This window comes from Ziziphus jujuba, chromosome 1, assembly GCF_031755915.1.
Source record: "Ziziphus jujuba cultivar Dongzao chromosome 1, ASM3175591v1".
Classification (NCBI taxonomy): domain Eukaryota; kingdom Viridiplantae; phylum Streptophyta; class Magnoliopsida; order Rosales; family Rhamnaceae; genus Ziziphus; species Ziziphus jujuba.
Genome location: NC_083379.1, coordinates 10,251,479 through 10,267,067, shown reverse-complemented (window position 1 = coordinate 10,267,067; position 15,589 = coordinate 10,251,479). Strand labels below are relative to the sequence as shown.

The window sequence follows — 15,589 nt, the reverse complement described above, 5'->3', positions numbered from 1 at the left end:
GTTAGATTTAGGAGTGATGAACTACTTTCTTGGCATTGAGATATATCAATCTAGTCATGGCATTTTCTTATCCCAAAGGAAGTATGCTGTGGAACTGCTCAAAAAATTTGACATGGAGAAGTGTAATCCAGTTGATACTCCAATGGTTTAAAATAAAAAATTTGAACTCGAAGATGGTGCTGCCAATATTGAAGTTTCAGTTTACAGAAGCCTTATTGGGGAGTTTGCTGTATTTATGTGCATCCAGACCCGACATTATGTTTTCTGTGAGTTTACTTTGCATGCTCCATCACATATTCACTATTCTGCAGCTAAAAGAGTACTAAGGTACATTAGAGGCACTATAGACTGTGGTGTTTGGTTTATGAAGCAAGGAGAAGGAAAGTTGATAGGTCATGCTGATAGTGTAACACCCCGTCCTAAAGTACAACAGAAATTTTCCAACTTTGACCGAGGTTGACCATTGACCGTTGACTTTGATCGTTGACCGTTGATCGAAAGGTCAAAAGTTGACTTTTTGATTCGGATGAAATTCTAGGTTGATTGAGGTACCGTTACGAAGTATACGTTGGCACGAGTTCATAGACTAGTAGCACGTTGAAAACGGAGCTACGGTTTGAAAGTTGTGAGCAAAGCAAGTTGAGGTCCAGACTGTCCAAGGGGTGCCGGAGTTGACTTTTTGTTCATGCAAAGTTGAGCTTTGATTCATGCATGGTTGTGAAGTACTCGTCGATACGAGTCCGTAGACTAGTGGCACGTCCTATTTAGACATGTGGTTTGAAACTTATGGACTTGTAGAGTTTTTCAAATACAGTATTATTTTAATATTATTTTTAAATATGTGAACAGTGTGCCACGTGTGACTTAATGAAAGGTGCCATGTGTCACAACGGTGAGATGCCACATGTCAACTATGGTTAAATGCCATATTATTTTATTATTTTATACAATAATATTATTTTATTATTATTTAATTATTTTATTTTGTTTTGTTTTATTTCCTTTTATTTCTTTTTCTTTTTCTTTTTTTTTCCTTCCCCCACGTGGGAAAAAGGGGACCCAGCCCCGATCCCTCTTCTTCCTCTTCCTTCTTTTTTTTTCTTTTCTTCTCTCCCTCGGGTCCATCGACCTTCACCATTTCCGGCAACCTAGTGGACACACGCACCGGCCATAGACATTCCCCAGCTGCTGGCGAGCTTGGCTGCCAAATTTGGTGGCCGGTCAGGTGACGACGCGCCCAGATCGGGCGGTGGAAGCGGCCATAGCCGTCCCTCTTTCTCTGGCCGAATCTGCCGTGCTCCGGTGCACCTACGTTGCATCGACCACACCAACCGGGAACCCGTCATACGAGCTTCGTCGAGATGTGCTCAGGTTGCCGCGGAAGCCATCGACGCACCGGGAAACCGCCATGGAAGCAGGTGACAACAGCTCGTCCGGTCGCCGGATCCTCGCCGTTTCCGGTCGGGTTCTCGGTCCCTCTCCCTTAATTTGGACCTTCTGAAGCTGATGGTGACCTTCAATTTCTCCAATTCAAGCTCGTTCATGGTGTACCAAGGGGGGACAAGTCGGCAGCGGCTCCGACGAAAATTCCGACCATCTCCGGTGGCAGTGGGACATATTGAAGGTATATTCTTGATGTCCTCGTTATAAGCTTCGATTGGGTACCTTATTTGTGAATTGTGATTGAGTATTTTGAAAGTTGCCATTTTTTGATAAAATAATATTATTTTAATACGGTAATCTGAAAAATGTATGTGTGATGTTTAAGTAATTGCTATTTATATTGAAGATGTCCAATTGTGTTGAATTGCATAAATATGGATTGAATTAATGTTTCTTAAATTTGGAAAGCTGTAGATTTTAAACTGCTGTTAAATTATTGTTAACTTTACTGGGAGATTACTGTGAAGTTATAACAGCTAATAAAATCTATCTTTATATGCTTAATTATTTGTGGAACTGTATGTGGTTCTACTGACATTTAGTATGAATTAATTTGAAGGTTTGCGAAACTGATTATATTGAATTATTGGGGAAGAGACAAATTTTATGAAATTATGATTTAAATTTTATTATGTTTATTGATGCTAAATGGAAATTTGGTTTATTAGAGAATTCTTGATTTTTATTATTGTGATTTAATTGTATTCATTACGTATGAGCAAGGTGTTTTCATTTAATTAAGTGTATTTGGATTTTAATATTATTTTTGGGCATGATTTGGTTTTAAATATTTCGAGGAAAATATTGGTTAGGTTTGGTGGTTTCAAATTATATAATTATGCCCTTGGAATATTATTTAATTGATTTTATGAGTTGGAGAAAAATTATTTGTATATTATTATCGGTGGATTTATGCTCGTGTTATTTAAGAAAAATGTGGGATGGTGAAATTGAAAAATGGTACAATTCCCACAGTAAACTTTGGAAAAGTTTGTGTATCTTTTTATAATAAAATTCGGTTATTTATTTTAGATGCACCCATACACGTACCGGTGTTCTGTAGTTGTGGATGTGATTAGCGCACAGGTGGATGTGGATGTGATTAGTGCGCAAGTTATTATGTCTCCCGTGAATTGCCATTGGACCGAGGGCAGACAAGTCTTATATATTGCGCATCAGCCGCCCCCTTCCGTGGCCGGGATGACAGTTTCAGCAGCGGTGTTGTCGGGACGCCGAAGCACCATATGCAAGTTTCTCTCTTTAACCTCCCCGCCAGTTGGTGCTCGGGACGCTGGGTATCGGAGGGCACCACTGGTATATAGTATGGTGCATCAAGTATATTTATGTATATATATATATATGTGTGTGTTCGTACATATATTTGTATGTTATATTATTTGATATTATTCTATATATACTGCACCATACGGAGGCGACAAACAAATGTGGTCCATGTAGAGCTAGCCTCATAATCGTGTTGCCTACAAGTCCAGGGGATCGGATGGCCAATATAGGCAACCACCCTGGTTTGTATTGGTAGTAAGGTGCGGCGACAGCTGGAATCATGGATCACGTAGTATGTCAAAAGGTATCGTACGTATCTCCATTACGAGCGTGCATATTTTATTTTATGCTATGATTTTAAGATATGATTTTCATGTATTTATGTTATGTTATCTAACTGTGATTTAATTTCTTGCCAATATTCTTAATCGATGTTATTATATTATTATTACTACTACCATATGATACCTTTGGATAAGTATAGCCCATGAGTAAGAAAAATAGCCATCGGGCAAGTATAATAGTTCTTGGACAAGTGGTAGCCTTTGGGTAGGTGAGATAGCCCTTGGGCATGTGTGGTTATGTGGTAGCCCTCGGGCAAGTTACATTAATACCAGTATCATTACAACGTTGTTATTGTTTTATTTTTTTTTGTTAATGCGATGTTGTGTTACCTTTCTTTCTATGTTATGCATTGGCATATTTTTAATGTGATATTGAAGTGTAATTGACATGTGCAGCACTAAGTGGGTGGTGTGGGTGGACAAGAATCTGTAATGGTATATTTCAATTGGTTATTTACTAAATTAATTCCATTATATGCCTTTTTATATAATTTGTTATCGAAGTGCTGCCAGTTGTGGAATTTAAATTGTAGTAATGTGGGAGGAATAAGGTAGTGTACATAGAAGTGCGTTTTCAGTGCAGGAAATTTGTGGTAAGTCCAACCTTTAGGGGAGGTTCTATTGGATTTTCCATTGGAGCGTCCGGTAGGGTTTTCTTGGGATCAGGGCTTGTCTAGGGTTCCGGTGAGGAATTTTGGACGGGTCCTGACAGATAGTGATTGGACTTGCAGCATGGAGGATTCAAAAAGTACTTCAGGGTACTTATTTTCTCTTGGTTCAAGTCCATTTTCATGGAGCTCACAAAAACAAGGTTGAGTTGCTCAATCTATAGCTGAAGCTGAATATATTGCTATTGCAGCTGCTTCAAATCAAGCTTTATGGCTAAGGAAGTTACTTGTTGATTTAAATGAGAGGCAAGAAGAAGCTATCATTATATATTGTGACAATAAGTCTGCAATTTCCATTGCTGAAAATCCAGGTCAACATCGAAGAACAAAGCATATTCCAGTCAAATATCATGCCGTGAGGGAAGCTGAAAGAAATGGTGAAGTGAAGCTAGTTCATTACAGGTCTGAGGTCCAGCTTGCAGATATTTTGACAAAAGTTTTGCCAAGAAACAGGTTTGAAACATTAAGAAATGATCTTAGAGTTTCCACCAAAATTGTCAAGGAGGAGTGCTAGCGTAATGACTTTTTTTATTGCTGTCTTAGTTGTTTTTTGATGTTTAGTTACTTTACATTTAGCTTTTCTGCTAAAACACTATTGTATTAGGTAGTCAAAGTATGACTTATCTTTTGACAGTATGATTACTGTGGTGTTAGATGAAAATTAGGTGGTTTACTGTTTCTGTAAGCTTGTGTTTATATGTTCTATCCATGAATGAATGCACAGGCGTTTTCACACCAGTTCAAGCTTACTTTTTTTTCTTTTTCATTTTGCCATGTTTTTTGTCTAAAAATCCTACAGAGCTTATGAAAATCTCAAGTATTTAGTAAATCTCTTCCTGAATTGCTAATTTTCCCATGCGTTGAGCCCCCTCTTTCATGGCTATCCAAGACCTAATTTTAGTATCACAACATCCAATTAAGACCTAGGATATGCAAGTCTATTACCAATTTGTTAAAGTAGACCTTCTGAAATCTAAATCAACAAATTGGCCTAACACCCAAACAAATCTGCACTTGCAAGCATGCATTAGCATTAAAATAAGAATATCATAAGGTAATTAGATGATAAATAAAATTAACAATAAACCCTCACCTATAATTCAATGTATAGGTTCCATCATGATCACAGATACCTGATCTAATCTAACATGCTCTTACAAATCACCATACGCAAAAGCATAAAATAATTCATTAATCCAAGCATATTTGCAATAATAAACTATATTAATGAATCCAATATAGAAAAGAAATAGTAGAAGAGTTGAGAAAAAAACGTAGATGGGAAATCTTGGAAGCTCTACTCCTAGCAATCTTCAAAGTTCCTTCAAGTTCAAGCTCTTTCTTTACAATACCTTTTCTCTCACTAGAAATTGTGTTCTTCGCCCAAGGGTATTTTTGTTTTTTTTTTCCTTCCCAAAATGGGAGCCTCCCTAACTTAGATCTTAAGCTTTCTCTAAAAACCTACTAGAAAAGGAATCTAACCCTTAATTTTTCATCAAGGCTCCATAAATTTTCATATCATCAAAAAAATAAGTCGGCATGTGACTTAGGAAGAAGAGCATGTGCTTTTGTCTTGAGAAAATCCAGACAGCAACTTGGACTTGCCATATAGCGAGCCAGCTTACTAAGGCTTCTGACTTGAGCACACTAGGAATGAAGGGAATTTGAGCATGGCAAGTTGGAGTTGCCATGAACTTGCTATACTTACATGATAAGAGCTTGGAGTGTGAGTTGGAGGCGGAGCATGCTAAGTTTGGCAAGTTAGAGTTTCTGGCATGCTTGGATGCCAAGTTGGAGTGTATTTGAGTATTCTTTAGTAAGCTTGACTTGCTAGTTGGCAAGTTGGTGGTGATAGCTCACCAAGCTAGCAACTTGAGCACCCATGGAGTTGCTAATGAGGCCTCACTTCAAATCTCCAACATTTCTACTAAAACTAGCTTTAATTCCTCTTTTTTGTCACCTACAACAAGAACAGAAAACCCATTGAAAGCATCAAAAAGCTTGAGTTCCAAGAAAGAACTTAAGCATGTAAAGGCCAAATAAGTGAGTTAAAAAGCTCACTTATTAGGATTTTATTCACAACTACAAAAAGTAATAACTACATTATATTCTAGACATACTCAATTTTTCTTGAAATAAAAAAATTAATTCAACTTTTACTTTCTATACCAACAAATATACATAATTTATAATTACAATTAAATAAAATAGAATTACATATATCACATATATTTTACTTTTAATTCCCATTGAAAATGGTTGATTGTCTTAAGTTGCCCTAATACCCATTAAAGTTGATCAACTATCACTATTCAATAGCCTTATTCATCTTCAACCTCTCTTCAATTTATGTAAACTGAATTACTTTGTATCCTCTAATATAGATAATCAGAACAACTTCAAAATATTCAGACAATGTATATTGAACAATTTGATCTATCATTGAATTTTTGTTTGGTTTACATAGACCAGATCAAATTATAGTCTTTAGTATACATAGCTTGGATAAATTCAAATGTCTGAATTATGTAGCTTGGATAGATTCAAACGTCTGAATTATTTATTCTTAACGGCTTCACCTACCATTGAATTTGCTTGGTTTATATAAATTGAATTCCATTGCATTCTCTAGTCCATATAACCTAGTTAGATTCAGAAGGTCTAAATTGACTGATTTCATTTATTATTAATTTTTTTTTTCGATTTATATATAGTGGATCTTATTTATTATTCCAAATTACATAACCTAAACAAATGGATTACATATACCAAAGGACTTCATTTTATATAAACCTAAGAATATATGTCATGATATTTTTTTTTAACCCATTTGAAAGCAATTAGTGTGAAAAATAGACAGAATGAATAGTGTGTGTATATATATATATATGTATGTATGTATAAACATATAAAGAGCACAAATAAAGTATAAAAGTTTTCAAGGTTGAAGGGGATGATTTGCCATCATTCTAGTCTATATTTTTACCTTCATCATTAAACTCTATTTTATTTTTCTTAGAATGTAAAATACAATGTGAAGTGTGCATAGTATTATATTTTTATTTTGTTTAAGTGCTTATCAATAGGTATTTTTCAAATATAAAAATATAGTTAAAAATGTAGCATGATTATCAAACGTCATAGTGGGAATAAAACCATACTAGAGTTTATTTATCTAGCTTATATAAGTTGATGACCACTTTACCCCTTAATTTGTTGGTGAGTAGAGTTTATTCACTGGTGCCTTTATCTCGGGTACTAACATGACTCCTCAAGTGATCTTGTGCTTCTCATTCAATGAAGGTCACTTTAATGCCTCATTGAATGCGGGTGGCTGCATCACTGCAACTTGCTTCATCTCTTCTTTGCAATAATTTTCCCATTTAATTTTAGCTTCCATGTTGAAAACCTACACAAAAAATCTTAGCCTTTTCCTCTTTAATGTGTATATCCTCACTTTTATTGATTTCTTGGCTTGCTTCACCTAAATCTACAAAATTCTATATAATACGAACCCCATATGAAATTATCAATATTTGAATTCGCTTTAATAGTGTTGAATCTATAACAATGCTAATATAACAAGAAACACGTTAGTTGAGTTAATTGAAAAGACTGCTAATATTGAAATATGATAACAACCTGTTAATTTGTTAAAAAAGTTATTTTTGTAATATATTACTTCATGTTGATATTACTTAATATTATTTTCTTATATAATATTATAGTTATCTATTTATTATTTAATTTTGTAAACATAGTATTTTATTATGATTATTTTTAAAATTAACCAATAATTAAGTATAATTTTATATTGATTATTTTCATTTAAATGTTTTTCTGTAATTATTTTTATTTTATCTAAAAAATATATTTTATAATTGAGATTAATGAGTTCTATAAATATATTTTTATTTTTCTATTTCTTTCGATTTAGAAGATAGCAGGTATGCATAATTAGAGATGCCTAGTATGGGCAAAAAGACACCCTATGTTGGAAAATTTTGTCCAATAGTAGTAAATCTTTGGATAAAATGCAATTTATTACCTTTTAGTTTTACAATATTTCATTTTGAGGGTTGTAAAAAAAAAAAAAAAAATTAACATTTAATATCTTTTTATCTTAAAAATATTACACTTTAATCAAAATCAGTTAATTTGTAACAAAAACCGTGAAAATGGTCACGTGCACCTCATGTGACACTCAAAATTATTATTAAATTTTTTCAAATTTTTTATTTAAAATTTAAAAAATTAAACCCAAATGCACAGTTTTGAAAACCCTTCATCTTCTTCTTCTTTCTTCTTCCTCCTCTGCTCATTGTTTCTGTTACATATATTAACAGAAAAATATGATTTGCTAGGTGTCGAGGGCGAAGTTTCCAGCCCATGGGTACCAACCAGCTGGGTTGACGAAGTCTGCCTGTGTGGACTCCATGATCACGGTCTTGGAATACTCCTTCCATGGCCTCCCTGATGTTTGGATCTTGAATATCATGGGGAATAGCTTCGCCTCTGGCACGATGTTGCAGTTGTGGATCACCAGCCCTGTTGGCCTCTGGGATTGGGTTATTCCTTGTGCAGTCATGGTGTTGAGTTGGTTGTCCATGGGTTTCCTCACTATGATTTTGCAGTTCTAGATCAAACAGGTTGCATCCCCGATATCACTCAGTTCCTGTAGAATTGACGTCCACGTACAACCTGTCCTGGTAGGCGTCCATTCTGCAGTTGAAGAAGGCCGAGATGCAAAGCCATTGCCTGGTGTGCCTCGGGACATGCTGTGTTACGAAATCCTATCGATTTGCAGATGAATCCAACTCCAATAGCTGCTGCATATACAAGAATGTAAAAATATTATATATGGTCTTTAGTAAATATTATATTATAAATATGGATGGCTGTTCTTACAAAAAGTGGCCGTCCTGAAGGTGGAGAATCCTTCGCGGTTGCTCTTGTTGCCAGTGACAATGGTTTTTCTCCGGCCATCTCCGTACATGAAGATGTTGACCATGTTCTTCTTGACGGTGATGTACTTGTCGTACACCCCGGCCTTGACGTAGATGATATATCGGCCTTTGTGGTTCTTAGGGTCGGATTTGACGGTAGCATTAATGGTATTGAAATTGTTAGCTGCCATCCTTGGCAACCACCACATTGGAGATGAAATTGGAAGCTTTCTATTTAATTCTTGCAACTCAGTGATTCAACCTCAGACTTTTTCTTTTTCTTTTTGTTTTTTTTTTTTGGGCGGGGGGGTTTGATTTTGAAATGAATTTATTGAGCATGAAATTCAAATTAAATTTCATTTTGCTTGTTTGAGCAGAGGAGGAAGAAGAAAGAAAGAAGAAGATGAAGGGTTTTCAAAATTGTGCGTTTGGGTTTTTAACAATTTTTTAATTTTAAATTAAAAATTTGGATAGAAGAAGAAAAATAATTTTTGGGTCCGCATTTAGATTAAAATGTAATATTTTAAAAATAAAAAGGTATTAAATGTTAAATTTTTTTTATAACCCTCAAAATGAAACATTATGAAAATAAAAATACTAAATTGTATTTTTCCCTAAATCCTTAGGGTATTAAAATGTTAATCACGTACAGGTGAAATTTGTTCTGAATTGTTTGGAAACTTGTAACACCCCGTTCCGAAGTACACCGGAAATTTCTCAAATTTGACTAAGGTTGATCGGATTTGACCGTCGTTGACCGAGAAAGGGTCAAATGTTGACTTTTTGCTCCTGATGGAATTCACATTTACTGAGGTACTATTAAAAAGTATACGTTGTCACGAGTCCATAGACTAGTAGCACATCAAAAACGGAGCTACGGTTTGAAAGTTATGAGCAAAACAAGTTGAGGTCCAAACTATTCAAGAGGTGCCGGAGTTGACTTTTTATTCATGCAAAGTTGAGCTTTGACTCATGCATGGTTGTGAAGTACTCGTCGATACAAGTTCATAGACTAGCGGCACGCTTAAATTGGACATCTGGTTAAAAAGTTATGGACATGTAAAGTTTTCCGAATACCATAATATTTTAATATATTTTGACTTGAGTGAACAGTATGTGCCACGTGTCATATTTTCAGCCAATCCTGTGAGTGAACAGTGTCACCCATGGGTGGCTTTTATTTTGGCAAAACACGGGAGCCGGGGAGAGGAGAGAGAAAGAAAGGAGGAGAGAGAGAGAGAGAGAAAGAGAGCTAGAAAGAGAAACACAACCGGCCAACCGCTGTTCACCCATTTTCGGCCACCAGAACACGCACCACCCTAGCTTGAAGCCCACCTGAAAATCGGCTGGCCAGCCAAAAATCACGGCCAATCGACTGCCGACGGGCCCGGATCGAGGCTTTTTCCGGTGGCGACGCCGATTACTTCAAACCCAGATTTCTCCCTATTCTGACCTCTGTTTGCCTCATCGCCGGTCTCGTTGAGTTACCCATCACCAGATCTACCTTCCCATCAAAAATCACGGCTAGTGGCCACCGGACGCGCTGCCGGTAGTGGCGGATTCTGGTGACCATTGAGGCTAGTTGGGAAATCGACTTTCCGGCGAGTTTCCAGTTGCACTGCCCATCCTTACCCACTAATTACGACCCTCTGAACCCAAATCCGATGTCCACTTTCCTCAATTCTTAACGGATTGTGAGAATCGAAGGCCTAAAATCTATGATTTTTCCGGCGAGATTCCGGCCACCTCAGGTCCGATCTCTAGGAGGTAAGCTGTAATCCATGATCCTCATTCCATAAGCTTCGTTTCGGTATATTACTCATAAATTTTGGTTAACGTTTGTGTTAAATACCCCGAGTACCGGGTATTATTTATCCGAATAAAATATTAATTTATTTGACCATGTGTAATATTGTTGTTTTAGGAGCACATGTGAGCCGTAGAATTGATCCTATGGAGGATCTTGGTTGGATTGCGTGCCCGAGATGAGTGACCCACCTTCAAAATTATTTTGGGATGTTAAAATATATATATTTTGTGTTAATTGGTTATTTGAAAAATATGTTTGATGTGTTGAATATTTAGTAAATTTATATTTGGAATTTTGATGCCAAATGGAATCAAATATTTGTGCATTATAAAATATTTTGGTTTTAAGGAATTTGAGATTTTGGTAATTATTATGAAATTTCATTGTCGGAATATTTCATAATTAAATATTTGGAAAATATGTTTTATGTATTCGATATTAAGAGAATTTCCATCTAAATTATATTGCCAACATATGTTGTTTTAATATATGTTTGGGTGCCAAAAATATATTTGGGAATTAAAAGAAATTGTGATTTCAATTTTCTTTTATAATTGTTATGTTTATCATGTGATTTAATTATATTTTGAATTTTGAAGAATTGAAGGAATATTTATTTTAAATTATTGTTGATTTCATTGATAGATTTGAAATCGATGGATTTATGCTGGTGATATTAAAGAAAAATGTGGGAATGTGAATTTGAAAAATAGTATAATTTCCATGGTGAATTTTGGAAAAAATTACGTATTTTAATAATAAATTTGGTTATTTGTTTTAGATGCACCCATACAGTATTAGTGTTCTGTACTGTGTATGTGAATGAGCGTGCAAGTTATAATGTCTACCGAGAGTTGCCATCGGACCGAGGGCAGGCAAGTCTGATATTGGCCGTAAGCTGCCCCCCTCCATGGCCGGGATGGCGGTTTAAGCAGCAGCGCTGTCGGGACGCCGAAGTGATCGTAGATGGTGCTCGAGACGCTGGGTATCATAGGGCATCACTGGTATATAGTGTGGTGCGTCAAGAATTATTTTTCTGATATAAGTTTCAAATCCTAAAGTTTTAAAGCAGCATTTAAATTAAATGTATTTAATTTGTTTCATCATCTATTTCCAATTAGTATTTTCTAAAATACAATTGTTCATATTTTATGTCACTTATTTTAAATCAATGTTTTTAAAATGCATCTTGCCGTATTCTTATTATATAGATTGGTTGAATATTTTAAAATGAATTTTTATAATATTTTTACCATTTATTTTACAGGATTGTTTGTAATTATTTAAATTATATTTTTGATACTGTTTATTTTGATTTATTAAATCAAATTTTATGAATTATATATTAAAATTTTCCTTTATGTTATATTTCTTTCATGCAAGTATTCTAAATTTATTTTATTATATTTCATTACATTTTATTCATATTTGGATTATTTAATTATTCCTTGATTTTTGGTGCATAAAAGATTGGGTTTCGCGAAAATGTTTTAAAAGGGGAACTTTTCCAACAGAGTGAATGGTGAGGGTTTTGAGAGAAAATATTATTTTCAATTAATTATTATTTATTTACTTATTTATTCTTAATTAATCAATTGCGCTACAATTATCGTTACTATTATAATTGTACAGTAGATAGGGTCACTCACTGAGATGATTAGTATCTCATATTTTTAAATTCCGTTCCCCTAGGTACAAGGATTGGGAGACGTTGATCGTTCGGGGCGAGCTCGACGTCTCAGTTCATTGCCGAAAGTCCAAGAAGCATTTCCTTCTTTTTTCCTCTTCATCTTGTATTGCTTCTTTATCTGACATTGTATTAATTTTATATTTATTTGTATAATGTTCTGTATGCTATATTGGACGCATTTTATTAAATATTGCATTAATTCCTTGTTATTATTTGGAGTGCTGTAAATTTGTGGAAACAAATTGTAGTAAGATGGGAGGAATAAGGTAGTGTTTATAGAAGTGTGTTTTCAGTGCAGGAAATTTGTGGTAAGTCCAACCCTTAGGGAAGGTTCTGCTTGATTTTCCATTGGAAGGTCCAATAGGGTTTCCCTAGGATCAGGGCTTGTCTAGGGTTCCGATGAGGAATTTTGAATGGATCCTGACAAACTGGGGTCGGAAATTTTGAGTTCTATTCTTTAAGGAAAGAAAATTAATGTTCGGTGGCCGAGAAAACCTATGTCCCATTTTTGGCTGTGAGAAAGAAAACTAAATACCGCTAAGAAAATAAGATTTGGTCTGAGCCATCAATCATTAATTGGACAATTGGGCTCGCCTGGGTTGAGTTGGATTTCCTTAAAATAGCAAATTTTGTTCACATTTATTAATAAATTAAGGCATTCAAAAAACATAATAATAATAAAAATAATAATAATAAATTAAGACGAAAAAAAGAAAAGAAAAGAAACAGAGGCTTTTGTGTTACAAATTCATAAATACTAGATTTTCTAGGTTCATGTTAATAAACAATAAATATAAATATAAATAAATAAATAAATATATATATATATATATATTTAATTATCTTTAATTCTTTTCTGAAATAAAATTAGATCTTAATTTGGATTTTCTTTTTTTTGGGTAAATTCGGGAGTCCTTTTTTCTACGAGAAGAAGGGAAATAAATGGCATTTGATCCTTCATCCACTATAATTGAAAAATAAAAGAGAACTTTTTGCAATGTAAAAAAATATGTACTCAGCCCCAAAAACATTTAAATTATCAAAATACCCATCCAATTTCCCTTTTTTTTTTTTTTTAAATAAGTTCGCAAGAGAGCCACTGAATCTTCAGTTATTCTTAATCACCAGAGAAGCTAAGCGTGCAGTTGGTCTTCATGTAGAGATTTGAAACAATTTTGGCAAAGAATCTGGGTGGAGGCAGGTTCCCAAATATCGTCAATGGTTTTCTCACTTTTCAAAACACTCATAACTTCAAACATTGTGGGTTGAAACTAGCAGATAAACAATGCACTTCACTGATACCGCTCTTTTTTTTTTTTTTTTCTTACATATATATATATATATATATATATATTAACCTTTATAATTTTTGTAGTTTTTTCAAAAAAGAATTCCTACCATCCGATAAGAGCCGTCGATGTCACATACCAAAAGAAGAAGAAACCTCAAGACTTGATCCAATAGCTTCTTTGCTCTCCTTGAAATTTCTTTGTTTTCTAGATCCTTTATAACCTACTTCATCTTTGGACACCATTTTTGATCCAATAATTACTCTTTGATTTATTCCTAAACGAAATCATGAAAGATAAAGAATGATTCATCCAATATTGTCATCCAAGATAGCAATTGGGAAAGGAAAATTGATAACCATAGCTTGCCTCTAGAGGAAGTTCCAATGTTCTCAGGTGGTTATTTTGAGAGCTCAAAATTTAAAAAAAAAAAAAAAAAAAAAACAAAAATTTGCAAAGGTATCATAATAATATAAATTTTTAACATTGTGTAAACTCATTTTTGCATTGCAACTAGAAATTCTCAAATAAAATTAGTGGGGTGAAATGTGGATAGAAAGAAATAAAAGATTGGGCTATGCGGGAATGACAATGGGCCGAATTGCTTCACTAGACTTTAAGGTTTGAGTTTTTTTGAAAACTAGCTACCGTACAACTGAAAACATGAAAAATAGTAATTTTTTTTTTCTTTTTTAAAGACTAACCAATATTTTACACATTCGGACTAAAATACCTTTATTTATGTTTTTTCTTTTATTTTTTTTTGTTCTTTTCTCTATCAAAAGGCCTGTTGTCTTTTGTTTTTTTTTTTTTTTGGTTTTGGTTTTCTTTTTTCTACTTTCCCTTTGAAAACGCAGCTAGGGTTTTTCAAAAAAGACCATCCCGGTTGCCATTTTCACTGACATTCTTCTCCCGTTCGCCGACATCGTCCTCACCCATCGTTGTGTCGACAAGAGTTGTTGGATTGAGAGCCACCAGAATAGAGGAGAGACACGAAAGGCAACGCCTTCCATATCGTTTGCCGCCATCATCGTCCTTGCATCACTTTCATGCCGTTCACCGTCGTCGTCCTCCCACCAGGGGTTAGCCATTCCCACAGCTGCAAGGTAACCTTTCTTTGAAAGCACCGGTGCGGTCTGTTTTTCTTTCCAACAACTTTAACATTTTTTTTCTTCTTCTTGTTTGCTTAAAATCTTCAAGTACACAAAAAGTATGCCATAGCTCACTATTGCTTGCATTCTGAGTCAAATAGTAGAGCGTTCTTTTTGGGAGCGTGCAGCTTCCCCCACTGTCCTCGGCTTTCATATAATTTTCCAAAATAGAAAGAGAAATAGAAATATAGAGAGAGAGAGAGAGAATTAGGGCATAATTTCGTATTTCTATCATACAGAGAGTCCATTATATATGCCAAACGCACCCTTTGTCTCCACCATCTCCGGCCGGTGAAGATTTCTTCTTCTTCGTCTTCTTTTCTTTCACCACTCCATCCACCCTCCTTTGCCATCTTCTTTTTTTCCTCCTCAAGGTTTTCTTTTTCTCTTTTTCTGTCTTTTAGGATTTCTTCTTCTTCTTCTTCTTTTTTTTTGTTTTTTTTTTGTTTTATATTTATACTTATATATATGTATGTATATATGTGCTTGTGCTTGTTCGATGTATGTATTTTGCATCTGAACTTCACGATTCTTTTGATTGTCAATTTTCTGAAGCATATTCTTCTCCAATTGAGTATTTGATCATGAACTTAAAGCTTATGCCTCTCCATATTCTTATTGATTTTTTTTATTTTAATTTTTTTTTGGTCGTTTCTGTTTGATCGTTTTCGTTTCTTGGTTTTGTGGATTGGGCAAGTGTTTGGTAGATTGAGCAAGTTACGAGGTTAAAAATTTCTGGGAATTTATTATTACTTTAGTGAATCGATATTTACTGGAGAGAATGTTTATGTATATGTGTTGGCCTTCCAGATGGTTGAGCTTGGCCAAGTTATATTGTGATACGAACCTAGGACGACCTGCTCCTAAACCCGTATTATATTAGCCCAGATCTTTAATTAAGTTCAAGTTCTAATGGAATGGACCTCAACCCCTAACCAACCTGTGGTTAGAAACCTTGGTATAA

The 15,589-nt window shown here is 34.6% G+C and overlaps 1 protein-coding gene across 1 annotated transcript; it reads right to left on the bottom strand.

Annotated features, from left to right (window-relative positions):
* Positions 1–8,099: 8,099 nt before the first annotated feature.
* LOC125418498 (putative pectinesterase/pectinesterase inhibitor 45) lies at positions 8,100–8,876 on the bottom strand. The gene is made up of 3 exons (XM_060818821.1): positions 8,648–8,876; positions 8,441–8,568; positions 8,100–8,375 (listed from the first exon to the last, which is right to left on the bottom strand). The coding sequence occupies exons 1-3, from the start codon at positions 8,874–8,876 to the stop codon at positions 8,100–8,102; spliced, it is 633 nt and encodes a 210-aa protein (XP_060674804.1).
* Positions 8,877–15,589: the final 6,713 nt, after the last annotated feature.